General features: G+C 41.8%; 1 protein-coding gene across 2 annotated transcripts in view; it reads right to left on the bottom strand.

Moving 5' to 3' along the window:
• GFRA1 (GDNF family receptor alpha 1) overlaps positions 1-25,314 on the bottom strand; it is a 203,779-nt gene that overhangs the window by 63,571 nt on the left and 114,894 nt on the right. For both annotated transcript variants that reach the window (XM_029080570.1, XM_029080571.1), the window contains one exon: positions 13,470-13,809. In XM_029080570.1, the coding sequence (XP_028936403.1) occupies positions 13,470-13,809 (340 nt within the window). The remainder of the gene's footprint in view (positions 1-13,469; positions 13,810-25,314) is intronic.

Raw genomic sequence — 25,314 nt, 5'->3', positions numbered from 1 at the left:
TGTTAAGTGCTAACAATGTGTCAAGCACTTTTCTAAGCACTGGGGTAGATACAAATTAATCAGGTTGGACACAGTCCCTGTCCCACATGGGGCTCACAATCTAAATGATCTCAAATATTGCCTAGATGAAATGAATGGAGGAAGGGAGGGAGGGAGGGAAGGTGGGAGGGTGAAAGGGAGGGAGGGTTGGGGGAGGAGGAAGGACAAAAGGAAGCTGTAAAGGTAGGAAATAAATTAATGAAGGAAAGAATAATTTAATGGAAGAAGAAAGGAAGGAACGAAGGAAAGGAGGAAGCAGAACTGAAAGAAAGGAGGAAAGGAAGGAGGAAAAGAAGGAATGATGGAATGAATGTTGAAATGCATGCATTCACGCAAGGATAAATGACATTGGCCAAACTTCTTCTATTTGGTTCCTTAATTCACATTCCTTCATCAACAGGAGGCCCTTCTACACAACAACTCCCCCAAAATGTTGAGTACCAGGGCTGTTTTAGATCGGGAATTTATGGCTCACCTACGCTGCCCAGTGGAAGCAGATCTATAAAAACCCATTCCTTTGAATGACTGATGCTCCTAGACATGTGAAGGTGGTTATATGGGATTGGCCACTGAGCATTTACCTTGAGGTTCCCTATGAGCTTCATAACTTCAATGGTCTCAGTTAACTATTCTCAACATTAGCTTTGCAAATATAGAATTGAGGGTTCTTTTGGGCTTTTTTTTAGTTGATTTCCAATAAATGACAGACCACTTGTGTTTATGGGTTTGTTCAATTTATGTTTTAATAGTATCATATATATTCCAGTGTCTGCACTCACAATTAGAGTAAAAGATCCTTGTGGGTTAGGTACATGCCACTTCCTCTAGACTGTAAATTTGTTGTGGTATATCTACCGACCCTGTTGTATTGTACTCTTCCAAGTGCTTAGTACAGTGCTCTGCACACAGTAAGCACTCAATAAATACCACTGATTGATTAGGCTATAGTGGGAGATAAGAGAGCTTAAGTAGGCTGAGAGAGCTGATTGAGTGTTTTAAAGCCAGTGATCTGCTTGATGCGGAGGAATGGGCATTCAGCAGAATCAAATATTTCTTCGGCCCTTTTCAAATGTACCCTTTTTCTTTACATCCCAAATACAAATATGCCACATGCTTAAAACCCCAAGTGTCACTGAAATTCTCTGAATGATTCAGAAATCTATGGTGAAGCATGCATTGAGTGGTACAAGAATCCTTGCCCATTGAAGTAGAAAGGCAGTCACATGCAACTGAAATATTCCTCTAATTAGCTCATTCTTTCTGACTGCTGTCTCATCTTTTGAATGGGTTCTACCACCCTGCCTGTCAATCACTCAATCTAACAGGGGGTGTGAGCTTTGGGGATCTGGATTACCACTACAGTGCCACTCTGACTGCACTTGAAAATGCCATAAGCAACAGATGTACATTCTGGAATAGCATGGTATTTTTCTTTAAAAAGGTTCACCCAAGTCCTGCTTGTTAATGGGCTTGTCCAGGGAAGCACCCTGGATAAATGCTGCAAAAATCTGGGTGGCGGATCGAGCCAGCAAGGAGTCCTGAGTCTGGTACCCTCCTGTCGGACCCCCGCCCCTCCTGCCCCAACCCCCAGGCATGGTGAAGGCACCAGGGTTACACTACTTCATCTCCCAGAACCTCTGGAGTAGAGAACAAAGGGCAAGATGAGGATCATTAAACCAGATTTTTACACATTAAAGAGAACTGCAGACCATTGATCCTGCAGCTTTAAAAAAAATAATTCTGGAGGAAAATAGTTTTGGCTCTTCTGCTGTTCCTTCAATTATGGAAAAATGATAAAACAACTGAATGGGATTTTCTGAACAGGGACTCACAGACTTTCATAAGAAGAGATCAAAGGCCAATGATCTGTATACTGAAAAACTAAGGTTGATGTTCAGAGTCTAACTCCAAAAACATGCCTGCCTCCAAAGAAACAGCAACCTGTAATGAAAGACCATTACTCTAATGCGTTCCCCCCTGAGGCCCAAAATAATGTTATATTGGGAGCCCTAACATTTCTGATTTTAGCAGTTACCACCTCAGCTGCAGAGTTGCCTGAACACAGTTCCTTTTCTAATAATACAATGATTTAATGAATCCCACTGTAATTGCTACAAAATTCAGAAATTACAGGAGAGAGGGGAGAAATCAACTGACTCAAATGAAGTTACTCCACCAGCTCCTCACAGTAGCGTACAAAGGGAAATGTTGGACTACACAACACCTTCAGGTCTTTTCAGAGTCATATCAATCTAGAAGGAACCCATTCTCACATGTTCACTGTTTTGAGCCCCAGAGCACTAATAGAGTCTATAGATCTGAAAAGCCTAGAAGGATTATCTTGATGTTTCCCCAAAGGCTATACAGTTTAAACAATATCATATAAAACCACCAAAAACTTCTCTGAGGTGGCAAAATCCATTAACACTTTACTGCATGGTTCCTTCTCTGTATGTTGGTAATCAGGTGCTCCAAGCATGGAAGCTCTGTAGCAGTGAATGGAAAGAATGCATCTAGATTGTACGCTCCTTGAATCTCACACTGTTCTCTTTTCTACACAATTTCCCTAAAGTGCTTGAAGAAAAAAAGTAGTGATTTAGAAAGTTTAGTAATATTGCTACAATCATATTAACATTTCAGTTCTGTTTGGCTTCAGAGCTTTAACAGAAAATCTTTTATATGTTTTGTTAAGGGCTCTAGGCATTTAATAAACATTAAGAATGAGAATTTGAACCCAAAATCTGTTTCTATGCCTTTCTGTCTTAAAGCCTCTTAAAGCTTGAAAAGTAAGAATATTTGTTGGCTATAGGGAGAAGTTACCTGGTCTGAAAATCGTTTTTTCCACACTTAAACCTCATTAACCTTCATTTCAGAAAAATGAAGCTTTGGGGGAATAGCATGTGCTATATGGATGATTGGGGAGGGTGGAGGGAGAGGAGGGGAGGAGACGGAGAGTATTATAGTGGCCAAGGCAGCAAATGTTGGCTCCTGCCCAGAGTAGTAATTACTTTTCAAAGTGATATTTGCTTTATGAGAATGGTTTAGGGGAACAGTTTCTCCTCGATACATAAAAAGTTTCTTGCATAATTAATGTTTTGAATCTCAATGTAAATCACCATGCCCCAGGCTGAAAATATTTCTAAGAAATGTAAATGTACCAAGCAAATTCCACTGCACCTTCATGGGGGTGGCACTAATGGTGGAGATGTCATTTGGGAAGGGGGTCTGCTGGGTTGCAGAGTGTCACATTTTCCCAACGATGAGGCCACCATTGCAAGTTAGACTGCCCCTGCTTCTCTGCCCTGCTGTTAGGCCAGATAAACTGAGACCAATCACCTGCTACATAATTGAGAAGGTGTGGATGACCTCCTTCCCTCTGAATGAGAGGAAGGACAGGTTTCTATAGATGTTGCCTTGGTCAGAGGAGATAATCAGTGTGCCTTTCTCTGTGGCAACAACACAAGCTGTTGGGTATAAAGCAAAACAAGTCATTCCCGCACAGGCCTAGGAGTCAGACAACCTGGGTTCTAATCCTGTCTCCATCACTTGTCTTCTATTTGACCTTGGGCAAGTCACTTCACTGTGCCTCAGTACCTCGTCTATATAATGGGGATTAAAATCGGGAGCCCTGTGTTGACAGGGACTGTGCCTAACCCAGTTATCTTGTATCTACCCCAAGGTTTACGATAGTGCTGGCTCACAGTCAGCACTTACTAAATAGCGTTAAAAAAAAAGTCTAGGGAAAGCAATGCATACTGAAAGGCAAAGTATGTAAAATAAGACACAAGAGTACATAAATTTCTTCAATGAGTTATTTTCTCATTTTCACTGTGGAAAACAGGCAGTAGTAAGTAGTAGCATTTATCAAGCACGTACTGTGTGCACAGCACTGTACCAAGCGCTTTGAGAGAATACATGGGTTGGAATTAGACACAGTTCTTGGCCTTTGTGGGGCTCACATTTTCAGAGATGGTTCTAATCTATAATATTAACTTCCTGCAAAGGAATCATCTTTAAAAATGACACTGTTTCACTTACTGAAGCTCAAAGAGCCCTTGAATTTAGAAACAATCAAGTATAGCTTTCTTGGATTTCTCCATAAAAGTCAAACCCAGTCAAACTTGTCTACTTGTGTCAAGTGTAGCAACTGAATAGAAAATAGCATTCTTTCATTGTATTCTTGTTTTAACAAGAATTGATTCATTTATACTTACTTTCATTACTTTCCTGGTCTTTTATTACCTAAAATGACTATCATTTTACAACAGAGTTGGCAGACATGATCCCTACCTACAAGGAATTTACAACCTAGAGGGATGAGGGGGTCCAGTGCAGCAGCCCCCAACTTCTTTAGCCCCCTCACCCACTGCTGAAATTGTAGTGAAAGTGGGGCAGGAGGGGAAAAAAAAAAGGAAACCAGGAGTGGACTGTAAAACAAAACAGAGATGAGGATGTTGAGCTTACAACCACAGAAAGGAAGATGAATTGGACTTCTCGTTCACTCACAACTGCGAAGAGTTGATCTCAACTAAATTCCCAAATCACGCATGCCCATTCCTGGATAAATATGGCCGTTTTTCAGTTCTCATACTCATTCTAAATTGGAATCTGTGGAAGAGATTCAATCTTTCTTTACACGTTACAGTGGCTGTGAAGGCCCAGTGCCACATAGAGCAATACTTACAGAAAATATAAAATAGGCCAGTCAAGGAAAGTAACAATCTTCTAACTCAAGGCCATTAGTCCTGAAAGGGAGAGTCAAGTGAAAGAAAAGGTGTGAACAGTGAGGCATGAGATTGCTAACTGGCAAGGGATAAGGCAATTTAGGAGAAGAAAAATCTAAGGGATGGAGGGCACCATAATTAGTCTGGATTTATAGGATATAACAACAACTGACAGACGGCATCACATACCACCCCCCAAAGCTGAAAGGACAGATACCAAAGAGTCAAAGACAAGAGAGGGGAAGTTACAACTGGTTTAGGCTTGATTCACAGTGCAAGTCACCAGAAAGCTAGGATGATCTGAGGTGCTGCTATTTAGATGCTATACTAAGGCCACATATCAAAGGCTATCAAATGATATGGTGGTACCCTTCAGAAGACTAACTTATCAAACATGAAGAATGTTCACTGCAAAGAAGAAAGTAGCAGTTTTAGTTATCACTGAACTCTCTTTCTTCCCCTGACTTGAATGAATGCCCTCATAAAGGAGTCAAGTGGGTTTTCAGTAAAGGGCACCAGGGGTAGTGTGTGCAGCTGTGTAACATCAAAAATGGGCCACCCAGCATTGATAGGAGGGTAATCCTTTGAAGGAAAGTTGCTTAAATGAAGTGGAAAATATTTCCTTATATTTTCTAATATTCCTGTATCTGTCCTTCCACGGTTCAAGTCTGCCTTGCCCAACTGCTGACTTCCATTTGTGAATGAATTAATTTAAAACAAAATAAGGTGACAAATGAATCTACCTAAGATTTTATTGTGGGCTCTAAGCTGTGTGTTTGCCACACATTCAGGTCAGGTGATAGCTTTGCTGTATTCACAAATGGTATTTATTTTTCTTTAATGGCATGTGTTAAATGCTTACTACGTGCCAGGCTGAACTTAGCGCTGAGGTAGATACAAGCTAATCAGGTTGGACCCAATACATGTCCCACATGGGGCTCTTAGTCAATCCCCATTTTACAGATGAGGTAACTGAGGCACAGAGAAGTTAAGGGACTTGCCCAAGGTGATAGAGCAGAGCTGGGACTAGAACTCAGGTCCTCTGATTCCCAGACCCGTATTATTTTCACTAGACCACGCTGTTTCTCCCTTTTCAAATTTTGTTCGTTGGTTTTAGCAAGTACATCCAAATGCTGGCAAACAATGACCTGGCTCTGAATCCCAGAAGGGTCTGATTCTGAAGGTCGTTAGTAAGTACACTATCATTTGGAGGCACAAAAATCTCTCGGACCACTTAAGAGACCAGGAAGCATGTGGCCATTCCAATGACTTAAAATGGTCTCTTAATAGCCTGAAGTAATAATAATAATTTTGGTACTTGTTAAGCGCTTACTATGTGCCGAACACTGTACTAAGATCTGGGGTAGATAGGAGTTAACCAGGTTGGAGATAGTCCCTGTCCCACATAGGGCTCACACTCTTAATCCCCATTTTACTGATGAAGTAACTGAGACCAGAAAAGTTAAGTGATTTTGCCCTAGGTCACACAGCAGACATGTGGCAGATCTGGGATTAGAACCCAGGTCCTTCTGACTCCCAGGCCCTTGCTCTATCCAGTAAGTCACGCTGCTTCTCTTAGGCAAATGGTCCAGGCATTTCAAAAAAATAAAAAGGAGTGACTCCGTATGTTAATTTCTGAACAAAATAATTGAATCAGGGTGAGAACCCTTGTAATGGACTTACTTTAATTAAAGTAAAATCCTGTTATGGCAGGTTTCAGCTGGTGATGGATAGGCACTGGCAGGAAATGGGTAATATTGTATCAGAGGGAGTCAACTTGTGAGACTTTTTAGTTGGCATCCCCCACAAGAAATATATCATGGTTCATCTTTCCCTATAAATCTCAATGAACTTAACAGTATAATCTGGCCATCTTTCAGTGAAAAATCTAAACTAAATCAAAATCCTCATGTGCTGGATGGAAAAATCAGAAATACAAACTAAGTCCCACCTGATTATCTTGTATCTACCCCGGCAGTTAGCACGGTGCTTGGCAAGCGCTTAGCAAATATCACAATTATTATTATTAACGTGAGGTGTCATGATGAGGTGTAGCGGTTCTGACAGCTGGTGGTGGGAGGATGTAGATGAAGAATTTTGAAGCCTGGTATTTTGAAGATATTTTTATAAACAGTTTCCACTTATCGTATCCTCCCTTTGAGATCAGGCAAACAAATCTGTATCATTATGTTGGTGGTTCATGAGGTGGAGGACTGAAAGGAGCTGTAATATGAAATCAGGAGAAATTCAGGTTCCACTGATTCCAGTTGTGGCTCTGCACAAAACCTGAGCCCAATACAGCTTGAGCATTGGTGAATACAAGGCATACATTTGCAGGAGAGATGAACGGAATCTGATGACAGCAAACGCCATTAACTAACCTAGTTACTTAAAAGGCATTCTCCTTCACATCATGAAGAAGTACTTGGGAGTAATAAGGCTGGGATTCTGCAAGGAAAATATAAATTAAATAACGGTACAATGGGGCAGTGCTTTGGGAAACTATTAGTACACCTGCCCAGGAAATATTCAAGGCAAGGTGCAAAACCCATCGATCAAAGACATATAAATTCAACTAACACACTGTGGAATCAACACAGATGCCTCCAACACACATACAGTTGTCCACAATTTTCAGTTCTTTGTCAGAAATCTGGTCAGAGATGTCAAATCAACCCTATTCCTCATGATCACATTTTCCAGGAGGATTTAATACACCTGGCTGGGAGGAAACTTACTGTTTTCCCTTTCAGGTTCCCTAGGCAGGACCATCACAGCATGGACTGCATAATTACAAGGGTCTCTCCCTTAGCCCTGATTTTCTAGCCCACTTTTGTTGTGAAGGAAGGGAAGATTCGTGTCTGGCAACTAGTAAACAGGGCTGAGAAGACCTCAGGGGTCCACTTTCCTGGTTCACTAAAAGTTTCATGTAGAGCAATGAATTATTTTCTGAAGTGACCCTCAGAATTCTCAGCTAAAATGAAAATGAAATTTGCTGGGGTTTAGCGGAAGACGAGGTGAGACAGCAGATGAGGGCAGAGGGGAGACAGCAGATCTTTATCTGATGGCTGAAATTTCAACTACTCCCTGCTGCTGAGGATTTTTTTTGGTATTTGTTAAGCACTTACTATGTGCTAAGCATTCATTCAATAGTATTTACTGAGCGCTTACTATGTGCAGAGCACTGTACTAAGCGCTGGGGTATATACACGATAATCTGGTTGGAAGCAGTCCTTGTTCCACATAGCACTCAGAATCGCAATCTCCATTTTCCAGTTGAAGTAACTGAGGCACAGAGAAGTTAAGTGCCTTGCCCAAGTTAACACAGCAGACAAAGAAGCAATATTAGAACCCAGGTCCTCTGACTCCCAAACCCATGCTCTACCCACTATACCACACTGTTTCTCTGTAGGGGTGGGATGACAGGCCCCACTGATATAAGAAAGAGAGATTAAGAGAAAGCACGCATATATGAGAGTAAGTGAAGTGTTTTTTTGGTAATGGAAAGGAAGTGACCCCATATATACAGAAGCAAGTTTTGCTGCTGAGGCAGAAGGTCCACTAAATGGGTATCTACTCTCTTCATCCAGTATACCCCAGCTCGCCCTCTCCACTCCTCCCACATTAAACATTTTACTGTAATTGCTTCTCAATTCTCCCATCTTTGACTCCTTGCCCATATCCTTCCCCCCACACCTGGAACATCTTCCCCATTAAATCCTCCATGTACAGCCCCCAACTCCCTTCTGACAACACGCTCCTAAGGAAGGCATTTCTTGATTGATTTCCAACCTCCCTTTTCATTTCATCCCGACATAATCACACATGATTATCAATTTATATAGTCCATGTATTCATTTTCCCATTCTCTATCAGCTGTATCTCATTTTTTCCTCCTGTTCCCACTTTGGGTTCGTCCATCTCCTCCACTAGACCACAAACTCCTGGAGAGCAATACATCAACCAACTGTATTTTTTGAGCACTTACTATGTGCAGAGCACTGAATTCAGCACTTGGGAGAATACAAGATAACAGAACTGGAAGAAACATTCCCTATCTACAGTCTAGAGCTTCACAGTCTAGGGCAGGAGATGTGTGTCTCATTCTAGTGAACACTCCTTTTGTGTTTCTATAGTATTCACTTACCCTGCTTAATACAGTGCTTTGCATTCAGTAAGTGCTTAATAAATACTATTGACTGATTTATTGGTTGCATAAGCAAGACCGGCTTCAGAGACCTGCAGCTGGAGTCTGCTGGGCTTGTAGCCAAGGGCTAGGGGGGCTGCTATTTAAAAGAGGCTGCACTGCTTGGAGAACAGATCGACAAAACGTGGAACGCAGACCACCGAGACACAGCTGGTTTGGGACGACTGGGGGAGTTTTCTATTGATGTGGCAGTGAGGCTGGTTGGTTATCAGAAACTTGTGAACACGTGCCAGGAGGTCCGATGTTTCTTTCTGCTCCCTGGGAAGAGAGCCAGAAGAATCCAGGAAAGAATCAATGATGCCAACCAATGCTTAATACAGTGCCTGGCACACAGTAAGCACTTAACAAATTCCTAAAGAAAAAAAATGGCAGGCAGGATCTCTCCATGATTTACCAAGTAGCCACTGAAAGACTTCCCAAGCACAGACCTCTCAGTGGTCCTCCTGCCTCTCCTCCCTTACGCTCCCTTACATTGACCATTAAACCCCCTCTCCTGCTTGCTCCATCATTTATTATTAGTATATTTTCAACCACTTACTACATGTCAATCACTGTTCTAAGCACTGGGGCAGGTACAAGTTAATCAGGTTGGACACAGTCCCTGTCCAACATGGGGCTCCCAGTTTAAATAAGGGAAAGAGCAGGTATTGAATCCCCATTTTACAGTTGAGGAAACTGAAGCACAGAGAAATTAACTGACTTGTCCAAGGTCATACATCAAGCAGTTGGCAGAGCCGGAATTAAAACCCAGGTCCTCTGTCTCCCAGGCCTGGGCTCTTTCCCCCAGGCCACGCTTCTTTTGACAGGATGCTTAAACCTGCCTTGTCCTGATGGGATCAGAAAGGTATATGCTTAGTGTCACATGGATGTTAACCCACCGGGGAAGAAGGAATTCTGGGTGTAAGACTTCAAAAGGCCAACTGAGGACACAGGGGAGATTTTGGGGCTGGGCTGGTTGTGGATACTGTTAGATCTGTTAAGGGAAATAAGTGAATGCTTTGAATTAAGGATTAAAATGGATACATCGTATAAGGAGGCATCTTTTGCAAGCCTGGAGGTTAGATAGTGAAATACAGTTGGTTGTAATATTAAGTTATGGCTTCTTCCTGCCTACCTCTTAAAAATGATTGGCTGGCCTCTCTGAATTTCATGAATTTCCCCAGTCCTGTTAATCTCATTTTTACTGTATCATTACATTCACTAGATGGATTCTGTCTTTTCTAAGAGTGCATTCTCGAGGTGAAGCGCAAGACAGCTGTGAACTCCAAAACGTTTTACAAATGTTCTCACAGTTCTCTCTCAAAAGAAGTGCCCTCGCAATTCTTCAAAGAGGAATTTGGAGCAGAGCAGAGAGGATTTAAGGATCTAAACTTAACTTTCTTCTGTTACAGACCTCCTACCTGGAGAATTCTATGGGGGTCTAGTAGTAGTAGTAATAGGCTCGTCCTCTAGACTGAAAGCATGATATGGGCAGGACACGTGTACCAACTCTGTTATATTGTACACTCCCAAGCACTTCCTACAGTGCTCTGCACACAGTAAGCACTCCAATATCATTGATTAGTTGAATGATAGTCGCAATAGTACTAGACTGTAAGCTCATCCTCTATAATGTAAGCTCGTTGTGGGCAGGGAACGTGTCTATTGTTATACTGTACTCTCCCAAGCGCTTAGTAGAGTGCTCTGCACACAGTAAAGACTCAATGAATACGACTGAATGAATGAATGAGTGAACAGTAGCAGTAGTAATAAGGATATTTACCTAGCCCTAGGTGAATTCAGGGAACTCTATAAAGCTCTTGGGAAATGCAGCAGAAGCATATGATGCACTCCCGACCCACAGGAGCTTACACTCTTATGGAAGAGACTGCCATAGAAATAGTCACAAGCTGCAGCAGCAAAATAAAATAAATCAAATTGAATGTTCACTCAAATATACACGTATGCTAGGGATGGACATCACTAAAAATACATCGGGGCAAAAAAAGGATGAAAGTTTCATAAGATTCGGGGGACTGAAAATTAGTTAGGGAAGGGTGGTTGAGAAGGTGGAATTTACAGAGGATTCTGAGGGTGGGGAGGAGTGAGGTCAGTCAAGCTATCAGTGAATGAATGGTAGTTTCGAACACTTTCTGTGTGCAGTGATTGGCACTGTACATACAATACAACAGACTCTGTAGACACGATACCTGCCCAGCACAAGCTACTTCTACAATATGGAGGAAATAGGGAATGGAAGTACAAACACTATTTCTAAAATAAGGGAGACACAACATGCAGCCATCTTCAGGAATACTCCCAGACCTGGGGTACATGTAAAGCCCTATAGAGCCACATCATTGTGTTATAATGGATATCTGATCTGAGCCCACACCCCCAAAAATGCTCTTTTAATCAATTTAATTATCAGACTTTACACTGCGAGCTCTTTGTGGACAGGAACCATGTCTACCAACTCTGTTGTACTGTAATAATGATAATAAATGATGGTATTTGTTAAGCCCTTACTATGTGCCAGGCACTGTACTAAGTGCTGGCGTGGATACAAGCAATTCGAGTTGGACAGAGTCCCTGTCCCACTTGGGGCTCACTGTCTCAAATCCCCATTCTACAGATAAGGTAACTGAGGCACAGAGAAGTTCAGCGACTTGCCCACGGTCACACAGCGGGTAAGTGTCAGAGCCAGAATTAGAACCCATGACCTTCTGAATCCCAAGCCCATGCACTATCCATTATTCCACATAATCTCCCACGAATTTAGTGCATTCCTCTGCACACAGTAAGCACTCAATAAATACCAATCAACCATATTTATTGAGTGCCCTCTGTGCATACAGCATTGTACTAAGCATTAGGGAGAGTACAATATAACAGCGTTAGTGGACACGTTTCCTGCAGGATGGTCTAGTGGTTACAGCATGGGCCCGGAAGTCAGGAGGTCCTGGGTTCTAGTCCCGGCTCTGACACTTGCCCACTTTGTGACTTTGGGCAAGTCACTTCACTTTTTTGTACCTCAGATACCTTATCTGTAAAATGGGGATTAAGACTGTAAGCCCCACGTGGGACAGGGACTGTGTCCAACCCGATTAGCTCATATTTACCCCAGCGCTTAGAACTGTGCCTGGCACATAGTAAGTGCTTACAAATACCATTAAAAATACTTAAAAGACCTTCCATCAGGATTCTAATTTATAAGAGAACAACAAACCTTTCATGTTTTTCTCTTGTGTTCCTACTACCCAAAACTGAGCTCTGGGTGCATGGTGTTTCCCACAGCTAAAGTATGCTTTGTTTCTCTTTGGTGACCTTGCTATAGCTTCTTTGAAGAAAGAATAAGACCTTGCCTAGGCAGAAGCTAGAAATCAAACCTATTACACATTCAGTAGTTCTAGAAAAAAAGTGCATGCTTAGTTTATGGGTTGCATCCAAGAAGCATGAGAGAGAGCGAGGAGCTGGGGGAATGGAGGAGGCACTAAAGGCTAGACACAGAAACGAGGCCTCATGCTTGCTATGGGGCAGTAGAACTGGATCTTCACACAGAGCAAAACCACAATTCCTTAAAAGATTAAAAGGAAGCAGGAAAAATACATTGGGTTCAACGTGGTTACCGGATAAACTGAAATCAAACAGTCAAGGATATTTATTGAGCACTAACTGTGTGTAAAGGACACTGTACTGAGCGCTTGGCAGAGTAGAATACAGTAAAGTTGGAAAGCGCGACTCCTGTTAGGCCCCTGCGCACATTTTAGGTCGAGAATCCTCGCTGAGCTCTTACGGCCCATTGAAGAAATCACCATCCGACTGAGCCATACCCTTCCTCATTAATATACCCACATGGAACGCACAATATGGTAATTGAATTCTAGGCCCTGGTACTCAGAACCGAGCGATCCTCAGCAGTGCTCAGGGAGTCTGTCACAGGATCAGCTGGTGGGTTTGCATTCCTATGCATGCCTTCCTCTGCTCGGCCATAGGTGCCAGGGGTCGGGGGGGTGGGTACCAAAGCATTCTGTCACACCTGGGGAGTTGGTAGGGGGGAGGGAAGTGTAGTGTCATGTAGGAGAGTAATTCCCTTTGCTTTGAGGTTGGTAGGCTTGACAGGGAAGCCGACAACCACAGAAATCAGCCATGTGATTGTCATGCAAATTGCATCCCATCCCATCACGAATCAGAAAATCAAGGCTCCCCAAGGCAACATTTGGAAGAAGAGTTGTGTGGTTTTCCTGGTGAGGGAGATGCTCTCCCTGAGCAGGGGCATTGGAACGGTTTCAGAAGAAACACGCAGGAACCGGTAAACTCGGTACAGACATTCAGCTACTCAGTAAAGACAGCCAGCCCTCTCCATCTCCTCACCCCGCCTCCCACCTCCTTCCCAGCTTCCCCTGTACCTTGGCGGAGTGCGTGACTCTAAATCTTGGCAAACCTAAAGGCTCCAACAGTTCTCGTGGCCCCCTCGTTCATCACCTCATCCCCGCCCCCGCCGCCGTGTAGTGCCTTACCTGCAGATGTAATTTGTCTTGCAAGACTCCTGCAAATTCAAACAGTTCGGCTTCTCCTTTTCCTCGTACGAACACACGGGCACGATGGTCTGTCGCCTCCTCTCGGTACAGGCCACGTCCCGGCAGGAGCAGAAGAGCATCCCGTAGCTGTGTTTCGGAGGCACCTTGTCGAAAAACTGCCGGAGGGCCTTGTGACATTTTCGCCGGTTGCAGACTTCATTGGTCATGCTGCTGGTGCAGGGCGTGATGTATGCCGACCTGTACTTCTTGCAGGTATCGTTCAGGTTGCAGGCTTTGGCTGCATCCAAGCAGTTGTTTCCCTTGGAAATGACCGGCTCCACTGCAAAAACGAGAAGAAGGGACAACTTCCGTGAGGCACCGGATTTAGTTTGGGAACCTGGCTCATTTCCATCAAGAGCTTCATTTTTCTTTTATCTTCCCAAGGCAAATAATTCAATGGCAGAGAAAAAGGGCTAGCGATCCAAAGACCTGAAATCTGAATGATTCGCTGAGAGGGCTCTTTTGCTCTACCTTCTTAAAATTTTACTATTTAATATACATATTGGGCCAAAACCTTCCCTGACAATATTATCCTTTTTCTGAACCAACTGCCTCCTCTGCAGCCCGGAGTGAGTGGTAGTAGCACATGTCTATCTGAATCGCACAAATACAGCAATAACTAAATATGATAACAATACTTGGTTTGTAAACTGAAATAGGGACAAATTGGAAAATAAGTAATTGCATAATTGTTTATGCTCAGTATATAAAATGACATTGCTAAATGCCACTATAACTGCTGTGTGATGCTCCAAGAATAATAAATGCCTAACACATGCTAATTACTACATGGTTACAAAGTGATTTTATGGTTATTTTAGGACAGAGCACAGAATACCACAAAAAGACTCTCTAAACCTGAGAGACAGATACGAATCTATTGGTAAATTGCAACTCCTAAGAAAAAACTGAAGGCAAACACAATGAATTGCATAAAAACAGAGTTTCCAAGCAACTCACAATCTGGTCACTGAATCAGATCATTCAGCCTTCAATCTGATTTCTCTAAGATCTCAGAATTACAGGTGTCTGATAAAATACATGTTTTTACTTACAACCAAACTACCTATTTTTACTTAAGAATGGTGAACTTTATTCTCACATTGAAACACACAACGTATGCGTTGGCTATGGATCCTACATAAAACCCGAATAAGCATAACATTTCAGTAGTGCTTGGGCTGAATACGAATTTGAACATAATCAATTGCTTCCGTGGTTGACAAGTTCATGGGCCTCTCTATCTCTGGGCTAACGAGCACATTCGGTTCTGGTTTCCCTCCACAATATTGCTAGATGTAATGTATCACTCTGCAAATCCAATACGGGTCACATCTACCTTTTTTTAAATAGTATTTGTTAAAGGCTTACTCTGTGCCAGGTACTTAGTGCTGAGGTAGGTACAAATAAATCGGGTTGGATACAATTCATGGCACACATGGGGCTCGCAGTCCTAATCCCCATTTTACAGATGAGGTAACTGAGGCACAGAGAAGTGAATTGACTAGACCAAGGTCACACAGCAGGCTTGTGGCAGAGAGGGAATAGGAGCCAGGTTCTCTGATTCCCAGGCCTGTGCTCTCTCCACTAGACCACAATGCTTTTCTGCAAGAGACTCATTTCTTGTCACTCAACCAATAAATGCTATTTATTAAGCACTTACTGTATATGGAACACTGTACCAAGCACTTGGGAGAGTATGATCAATCAGTTATATTTTCTGAGGGGTTACTGTGTGCAGAGTACAGTATTAAGCATTTGGGAGAGTACAGTACAACAGATCTGGTAGACATAATGCCTGTCCACAAGAAACAGAGTCTAGAGGGGAGACAGACATTAATATAAACACATAAATTACAGATATGTAAATAAATTCTGTAGGGCTGAGGGTGCAGTGAATAAAGGATACAGATCCAAGTGAAGAGAGGACACAGAAGGAAGAGGGAACTGGGGAAAACATGGCTTAGTTAGGGAAGGTCTCTGGGCAGAGATGTGATTTTAATAAGGCTTTGAAGGTTGGTAGAGCAGAGGCCTATTGGATATGGAGGAGGAGGCAGCTTCAGACTAGAGGGAAGGTGTGGGAAAGGCATCAATGGTGAGATAGAGTGAGGTAAAGAAAGCAAAAAGGGCACTAAAAGAATGAAGAGTGTGGGCTGGTCTGTAGTAGGAAATACACGTGGTATGGGGTGAGTTGACTGAGTGCTTTAAAGCCAATGGTAAGGAGTTTCTGTTGGATGCAGATGTGGATGGGCAACCACTGGAGGTTCTTATGGGGTTGGGGAGATGTGGATTGGGCAGTTTTTCTTTTTGGAAAATGATCTGGGCAGCAGTGTGAAATATGGACTGGACTTGGGAAAGGCAGGAGACAGGGAGGCCAACAAGGAGACTGATGCAATAGTCAAGGTGGGATATAATAAGTGCTTGGATCAGCATAACAGCAGTTCGGATGGAGAAGCACGGGCAGATGTTAATGATGTTGTGAAGGTAGAACCGAGAACCGGCAGGATCTGGAGACAGACTGAATATGTGGATTGAATGAGAGAGATGAGTTAAGGATAATGCCAAGGTTATGGATTTGTAAGACACAAGGGGATAACGTGTTGGGCAAAGTGTGGGTGTTGGCAAAGTCAGAGGGAGGAAAGGGTTTGGTAAACACATTCCCTGCCCACAGTGAGTTTCAGTCTAGACAGAGAAACCAACATTAAAATGAATTTTGCATAGGTACTTAAGTTCTATGGAGCTGAGAGTGGGCTGAATATCAGGTTTCTAAACATCCAAGTGCATAGGTGAGACGGAAGGGAGAGGGAGTAGGGGGAAAGAGGGCTGAATCAAGGAAGGCCTCTTGGAGATGTGATTTTGATAAGCCTTCAAAGGTGGGGAGAGTGGTGGTTTGTCATATATGAAAGAGGAGTTCCAAGCCAGAGGGAGGATATGGATGATGTGTCAGTGGCAAGACAGATGAGACCGAAGTATGAGTCGGTTGCATGGATGTAGTTTAGGACGAGAAAACTTTCAAAAAAAGTACTGCCTCCATCCCTCCCTCGTGTGTGTTCTGTTACTGAATATGAGCATGTGGTGGACGATGATATATCCTAAGCACCAAGGGCCAGGATACAGCTGGTGGGCCAATAAATACTTGGCTTGAGTACAGACCCATGCCAAGTGCCTCTTAACACTGGCATATTTACTCCATCACAGTCATGAGTGGCGGAGGAAATCTATTAATTCATTCCATTGCTCTCAAACTACAAGCTTCTATTTCATTTCAGAGTCTGGCTCCAAAATAACCATGTATAGACTTCATCCCACTCTTAGAGAGTAGAACAGTCTTTTCCCAGCCCTTCTACATATAATACCCAACACTGATTTTTCTTTATCTCTGTAGATGGTTTGGGACTGCAAAAGGTGGCCATCACTTCCTTTTTCGATGACTGAGATTGGAAAATAGGATGCTTTTCCAACATAATTGACAGCTACATTATGTTAAAAACTCTGGAAACCGGCTACGGTTTAAGTTTTCGACATGGCCGCATAGTTAGCAGTCTACTCATTTCTTTCTGTGACATTGTTGCACTCCATTCTGAATCATTATTCTCTGCCTCAGCACTAGCTCTGGCTTGACTGAAAAGTCTATTAACCCAACCCGCTGAGCTTCCTGTTTGCATACGTCGGAGTTTAATCCCGATTCGTAATGAAAACCCAAAGAATCCTTGTGCTTCACACCAAACGAGAAGCCCACTCCTAGGAGTGAGATCTCCACATTCTAAAGCAAGATGGGATCGGCCCTCATCCCATTAGACGAGTACTCTTTTTCGGCTGAGTGTCAAAAGAGTTGACAAATATGGTAATAATTAAAGCCAATCCAGGAGCTGGGCCTCGGCTCGAGCCCCGGCATCACTACAGAGTTCACTGTTATAATACAAAGCTTTAGCAAAGACCCTTAGAAACGATGCCAACCAATCTAGCCTAAGGCTACTGTTCCCTGCATTACTGCACCAGTGATTTCCACCCTGACCTTAGCCAGTCCCTCCCGTATATAATACCACAGAAGCATCAGGAATGAATTATGCACTGAAGAACCTTTTCACATTTGAAATCCCTCTAGAGCAGAGATCCCTACTCACCCCAGATACAATCCATGCACTGTGTGGACTCAAAGGGACCAGTTTTGTGGTGTGGAATGCGATCACGAGTTCAGCCGAGATCCTCTAATTATTTTTCCTTAGAAAATGACACTGTGTTATTGGAAACACTAGGGCCAGAGATCGTCCAAAATGAGCTGAGCCAAATAAGTCAAGGGAGCTGGAAATACATTTCTGCATATTGTCAGGTGGAATGAAACAGTAGAGAATATGAAAATATAGATCTTGTATGAGAAGTGATTTATTACCCAGAAAGTTCACTAGACACCGGTGCTGTTGTTTATAAATCCAGGCCAATTTACAGGGTATCTTTCTGCATTTCTTTTTATTACTGCAGAATTGAATTCACAACTTGTTTCCTCTTTCCCTCCGACTTGATTAATTACCATGTTAACATAACTACTGTTCTCCTGCTTGGCCTCGCTCTAAAGTGCCGCTACAGCAAAATAAAATGGGGAAAAGGTTCCTGATCTTCACAGGAGCATTTCAGGCCCCTCTGGGCTTACCTTTCTTTTTTTCTTCCCAAATTCATGTCCTGTTCCACTAAAGCCTACATGGAAATTATAGCCAATAGGATAATACATGGTTGTGACCCTTATAATTGATCCTCTAAGATTCCTTTCGTCTTTTCCAGTTGGTGTGGTAAAAATTACATTCAGACACACATATTGACTCTTGAGAGTCCATTTTCTCACTCCGACACACTGTTTCAGAGATATTAGGTTACAGGATGATGAATTTATGCCACCTGCCTTGTCTTCGCCACTACAACACAAGGCATTACACATTAGGCACACGTTTTCTGGAGGGAGATTGTATGATTAGCAGCATCTGAGGTCTTGGCAATACATGGTTTATCTAATTTCCTCCTCCATAGGAAAGAGGTCCCAACTTTAACTCCATGTCAGGGGTTTTCCTTGCCTATACCAGCATTCATTTCCTCAATGCAAAGGCAGTGCAGAGCACAAGCAAACCTTTCAAAAAATGAGACATCTTATTGTAAATGGTGTGTAAGACCTACATCTGCTGCTGCAGTGTGATTAATAGCGCCGTCGCAGCAAATGCGATCATTACATTTTTAATTAACCTTTGCACCTTCTGCAACTTTTTTTCTTTTCTTATATACATTGGATCTGTAAAGTCATTGCATTTGTTTATGTTAAATTAGGTCTGAAACAAAATAAAAAAATGAAAAAGAAAATCTAAGAAACACGGCAGTGACTGATCTACAGATCATCATCTACTACTATTACTATGTCCTGAAGTAACAAGACTTGTTATAAATCAGGTATGGGACAGGCATTTTGAACTCTGTGGCTGTATTCCCACCTAATTTCTGTTTTGGCAGCTTAGTGTTATTTAATGGCCCAGTATACCAGGAAGCTGCCTTTTTAAAATCCCTCTCAACCTAATTATAATTATCCTGTATAAATCACACAATGATCAATTATAGAAATCTCAGCTTCATAAATATTTAACTTAGCATTTGAATCCACACTGCAGGAGTGCAAGAAATTTCAGAGCCCATATTTTTGCAAACTAGCAATTGCTTTATTACTGTACTGGTGCCAATTACTGAAAATTGAATCTATTTTGTCTTGCCACATACTATCATGTTTTGTATCTGAACACCACGATTTTTTGTAAATTAAGATGACACAATTTAATATTCCTAAAATATGAATGCCTTTCAATGAAAAATAATTTACCAAATTGTTCCTTGGCTATCTTCTTTTCAAATATGAAATGTAGAACAGCACTGCATGTTTTTATTAGTTAAAGACATTCATTAAAATGTCTTTTCTCTAACTTAGGGTTGATTTTAAGATCACTGTTGCATCTGCTTGCAAACAAATTCTGTGGCACAGGTGAAACTGGTATGAAGAGCAAATGATCTCTAGAAAGGCTTGAGCAAACTAGCCAAATGTTTCCCCCTAAAATCATAAAAACTATAATTAGATTTCAATTTAACAATAGCCAGCCTAAAACAGACCATTTTTAATCATATAATTATGCATTATGTGCCTACCAGATACTGAGCTACTATTTCCATAATTATTAATTGGATTCAATCCAGTTGCAACTTCAACCGTGAAATTTGCTCTTATATGCAGGACTAGTTTTCAGTTCTGAATTTTTCCTATCTCTACACATCTTTTAGAATTCCTTATTTTAACCTCAAGGAAATGTTCTGAGTACAATCTTTTGAGACCAAGTTCACTTGACCAGGATTTACTTTGAAATGCATGGGTTTGGAAGTCTTTTTTAAAAAGCTTTGAGACAACTAAATGAGCAGCTTCTTCCTTTCAGCTGACTTTCATTAATTACATTAAGATCTTTAATTGCTCTCATCTCCTTAGCAGGAAAATTAACGAGAACCCGAACTGGAGGAAAAGATTTGCATGATCATGTGAACTCATCAAATTTTGGGAAGCAAAAATATCGTTCAGCTAGTGTTCTAGATACATATGCCTTCTATGACCTATACACCTAGCTGTCCTTTGTATTTGAAGATTGACGGTGAGCTTTTATATGTATGCCAGTTTGACTGAAAAGACACATTTGCGCCGACTGCCATTTCCACACGGTTCCATGAAAATCAGGCCTTAGCTGTGTTGATTTGATGCTGTTTGAGGCAGCTCTTCCTGTGTCCCTGCCTCTTGGCTTCCTAATCTCTAAGTCTCTGCTCAAGTAGACTTTCCATTTCTGCTAAGAACAGTCTTTTCAAAGACACCGATCTACCTGCCGAAGGTTTTTTCCCACCCCTTAGCAATGCAATGTTACATCACCTTGAGACTGGGCTTCCTTTGGTCTATATTTGTCATCTCAATGCACCTCCACACCGCCCTGTCTTTTCTAATGGTGATGGGGCAACAAGTAAGACGGTAGATAGGACGCCTTCATCTCTGAAAACAAGCAGCCACAACAATGGCTGTGTACAGGCCCCATAGTAGCTATAAGCACTTCAAGAGCATCTGTGGCCAGCCGGGTATACTTAGGAGTTGACAGAGCCCAAGTCCAATGCGGATGGCAAATGCTTTTGTAAAGTCTCTGAATACGATACAGTAGTGTAAATGGCACTCCTTGCTCTTCTGTATTTATCATGCGGTAAAAGTCACGTCTGCTACGGCCAACTTTGGACTGAAATGACAATGCAATCTGAGTGCATATTCTCTGCCACTTCCTCAGTGTTCCATATGTAGAGGAATGGCTTATGTAGACATTTAAGGATTAAGGCTTCTCCTTCTTAGTAGATTACTGAAGGAATGCTCTGAGGCCTGGAAAGTTTTTAAGCATCTTCCAGATTTCCTCAAAAACCGGCTTCAGATTTTGGCCATTTCTCAGGACTGTAACCTCAAGGGCAGAAGGCCAATCCAGGGAACATTTCAAGGCTGTTGTTAACACAGCAAACCCACTTATCTCCTGCACTTTTGTACTTTATTATATCCAACCTCTGCACTTTCACATATTTTTTATGGTATTTGTTAAGCATTTACTATGTGCTGAGCACCGTTCTAAGCACTGATATATATATAAAATATATACATATAATGTTCACCTGATAACTGAATATTTCAATTACCTAGTTCACTAGTTGTACATATTTTCATGTGTCTTCCCCTTTACAGTGTAAACTCATAGTGGTCAGGGATCATGTCACTTCTCTGTTTTGGATTTACTACTGAGCATTGTACCCATTGGGCACTCGATAAGTCTACTTATCTACTACTACTCTCCCAAAGTCTTACCTTAGAACTATCTTTCATCTTTTGTGGTGCTGAAATAGTTTATGCCACAGAACTACCATTGTGCTGAATGTCTCCCTTATTTAGGAGTGATCTATGAGGTGAACATAGCTTAGGATCCCTTTAGCCTTGACATCATGCATTGGTTACCCATGTTTTTGGAGAGAAAGAGGAGATTTGAGGTATCAATGAGGGATGTCTCCTTTTTTGGTATTTAAATTGTTTTCATCAAACCAATGTGGGTAGAGTTATCCCTGTTATCTAGCTTTGTTATTTGTCCGCTAAGCAGGATCTGGCAGAAACACTCAGCTGCTGATCATAATTGCCATCTTTGCTCCATTTGGGCTATCGTGGTGTTGACGTGAGTTCCGGGAGCTTGACGACATGCTACCTTGATTGTTCGGATAGTTTGTCAAGACATTGATTTGCTGTAAACAATTTAACTATCCAAGGATTTCCAATAGCATTGATTTCATCTTCATGGCAACTCCTTAATGGAGACCGTGCATTGGAAAGTGTTTTGTATTTATTTACAAGACAGTATTAAATTTAATCCAATACTCATCTCGACTGAAGGAGAAAATATGTGTAGTTTAGGAAGAGACATGGATCGATAAGTAAACCTCATCACTTAAATGCAGTTATTAGTAGGATAGTTAATTGTGACTAGAAGGAAATCTGGATTCTGAAAGCAAAAAAGTAAGCTTGAAAGAAAAAAGGGGAAAGAAGAGTGATTATATTAAATAGCTTGGGTGCTGCTGAGATACTGATGATGATAACGATAAAGAATCCTCAGTGATTTCGATGGTTGCTAGGATCCCTGATACAAATTTTCAGCAAAGATAAGCTAATTGGGGGCGGGGAGACTGTTCTTTATTTTTAGAGATTTCAAAAATCAACATTTTTTTCTCCCAGGAGCCAATTTCCGTATCTGCTATGTGACCCCGTTAGCCTTTTATTAATCTGCAAGGGCTTTAACCTTGCACCCTGGCTTTATAATGATCACTCTTCTATGATAGAGCTCAACAGTTTTTTTTTTTGAAGGCAAAACAGTTCTGAAATGAATAACCAACACCACTACTTTTGACTTCTAGGACACCATTCTGCGGAAGGGACATCAGGCTCCAATTCCCCGACTTACAAAGTTGGTTGAATAGGAACAAAACGCTTAAATTTGTACATCATTGAGGTAGTATGCAATCATACTGTAATGCGATTCCTTCTATCCTCTGTTCTCATTTTATATATCAATTTAAGGAGCCAGGTGAGTAAACCAATATAACCTGATGTTGTTCAATCTGCAGTAGACAGTAAGACTAGATTGAAAATTGACTGAGTTTGACTCCTAGGCCCGTGCTCTATCCACTAGGCCAAGCTGCTTCCCTATCCCTTCATCCAAGAATCCCATGGTTAATTTCTAGTTTCGGGGAAACAGCACTGAATTGTGACCCAGTAATGACACTTATGTTATTTATACATTTTAATGAGTTGGTTGTAAATTGGTTCCAAAAGCAGTGATACATTTACTCCTTTCCATCCCTGATTTATTTCATGTTATTTCACCCTTAAAGAGTTAGTTTAAAGATTAAGTTTAAACTACTGAGGCTTTCCATTAGAATTTAGTCCATGGCTTCATTATGTCATTGTAACTTAATCTGCACATCGTATGCAGGAATTGCAGAACAGGAATGGCAATATTCTTGAAGTGATACCTGGGCAAAGTGCCACTCTAAAAAGAGGCTATTCTCACACTTGGTTGCTATCTGGAGGACATTTATCTCTTTCAAGTTCGGTCAGGTGAGTAATCCAACGTTTCTTGGACTTCACTTAGAGCATTCCTTTCCCCTGCCTTTCCCCAGTGTCAGTTTTATGACTCTTTTACAAAGATTATATATAGCGGCCTAGTATTGGAGAGGATACCGTAAAAAATAATGAGAATTAGATGGTAAATGAGCACAGGTTCTAAGCATGGAGTTTTTATTTTTATTCATCTCTTTTCTTAAACGTACAGGTGTGCCTCCAGTCCCAAACAACCACTCTAGGTACATTCTGGAGCTATGTCAGGCACTAATTGCTAATGTAGCCCAGGATCCAGAAGCCCCACACCCAGCACTAAAGCCAACAACCTTAGGGAAAACAAGCTCAACTACAGGAGTGAGGTGCATGGAGCCATTCACAGATATTGAACATATTGAATGTGGCACTCCCATCCCCGAAGGCTGGTTTTTATGGTTGAAATAAGTAAAGCTGACCAGAAAATAGTCAACAGTGTTGTATTTGTTGAGGAGAGTGACTGAGTGAATAGAACCTGCCGATTTATTTATATTGGTAGGCTCAACTGATCCTCAACATACCAAAATGATGCTATGAGCTGGGAGGTGATTTAAGGCAAAGGGAGATTATGAGATTCAAACCCAACCGACAAAATGTCCTTTCTAAGGGGATTTAGCTCATCATCAAAATTCCAAACCATGCATAGGTTACAGGTTTAAGTCATGTGACCTTCGGTCCAAAACTGTCAGTAACAGAACTTTCTGCCGCAACGTTAACTTCATGTAATGAATCTAGGATTGACCTGCACTGCTAGAAGAAGGTTCCTGTTATTGGCTTTATGTAGAACTGGCAATGGTTAAGGAGAATCTGGGTGTTCCAAGATCAACTTCCCATCAGAAATTGCTCTATTAAATCAGTAACTAGCAGGCAGGAGAATTAGAAGGTGAGGTGGGAAGGGGTGGATGTGAGAGTGGACAAAAAACAATGGGGGTTTAATGAAAAAAGCCACCAAAGGAAGGTTAGTGCCACATCTCTATCACCCTTTGAGCATGATATGGATTGCAACTGAGGAAACCTCTCAGTAATCACTAGCAACAGGTCTCAGATTTCAACACCAGGGAAACTAAGCAAGAACATTTTAGAATGCCTAGACCTCATAAAGATCCAAAGGACCTACTCCACTGACATCGAAAGCCACTTTTGAAGAACTGGGCTTCAAGAGTTCTATTATGAGTTACATCAGCTCAAATCTAGTCAAGTACTTCTTTCTTTCTTCTTTTGGAATGGGTGCCTGATGTTTGTTAAAAGAAGTGATAGATGGAAAAATACATGTAGTTTTGGAGCAGATAGCTACAGCAATGTAAGTGTCAAACAGCTGAAGTCTTCAGGAAACTTCAAAATCTCACAGTAGCTCCTTTGTTTTACACTTTGTAAAAATGATGATTAGAAATCCAGATTTGTGCTAGAGCAGAGCAGAAGCAGCATGGCCTACGGAAAGAGCATGGGCCCAGGAGTCAGAGGACCTGACTCCTATCCATTCTATCTACATAACATCTCCAGAAGTTGCTTCTGACTCTCCATTCAAACTGTTACCATACTGGTTCAAGCCCTTGTCACATTCCATCTTGACTACTGCATCAGCCTCTTCAGTGACCTCCCTGCCTCACCCCTCTCCAGTCCATACTTCACTCTGTTGCCTGGATCATCTTGTGAAGAAGTCATTCTGCACCTGCCTCCCCACTCAACTGCCTCCAATGTTTGCCCATTCCACATCAAGCAGAAACTCCCAGCAGATTCAACTTAATAAATTACCTCCCTGTTTCTTATCCTCGTTCCTCTTCCACTATAACCCAGCCCTCAAACACTGCTTCACCTTCTAGTACCATCCTAATACTAATAATAATAATAACAGTGGCATTTGTTAAATGCTTACTAGGTGCCAAAAACTGTACTAAGCGCTGGGGTAGATACAAGTTAATCAGGTAGGACAAAGTCCCTGTCCTACACGGGGCTCAAAGTTTAAGCAGGAGGGAGAACAGGTAATGAATCCCCATTTTGTTGATAAGGAAACTGAGGTACAGAGAGGTGAAGTGACTCACCTAAGGTCACCCAGGATCTAAGTGA

The sequence above is a fragment of the Ornithorhynchus anatinus genome, chromosome 16, assembly GCF_004115215.2.
Source record: "Ornithorhynchus anatinus isolate Pmale09 chromosome 16, mOrnAna1.pri.v4, whole genome shotgun sequence".
Taxonomy (NCBI): domain Eukaryota; kingdom Metazoa; phylum Chordata; class Mammalia; order Monotremata; family Ornithorhynchidae; genus Ornithorhynchus; species Ornithorhynchus anatinus.
The sequence above is the reverse complement of the archived record's forward strand: the minus strand, read 5'-3'. Positions and strand labels throughout refer to the sequence as shown.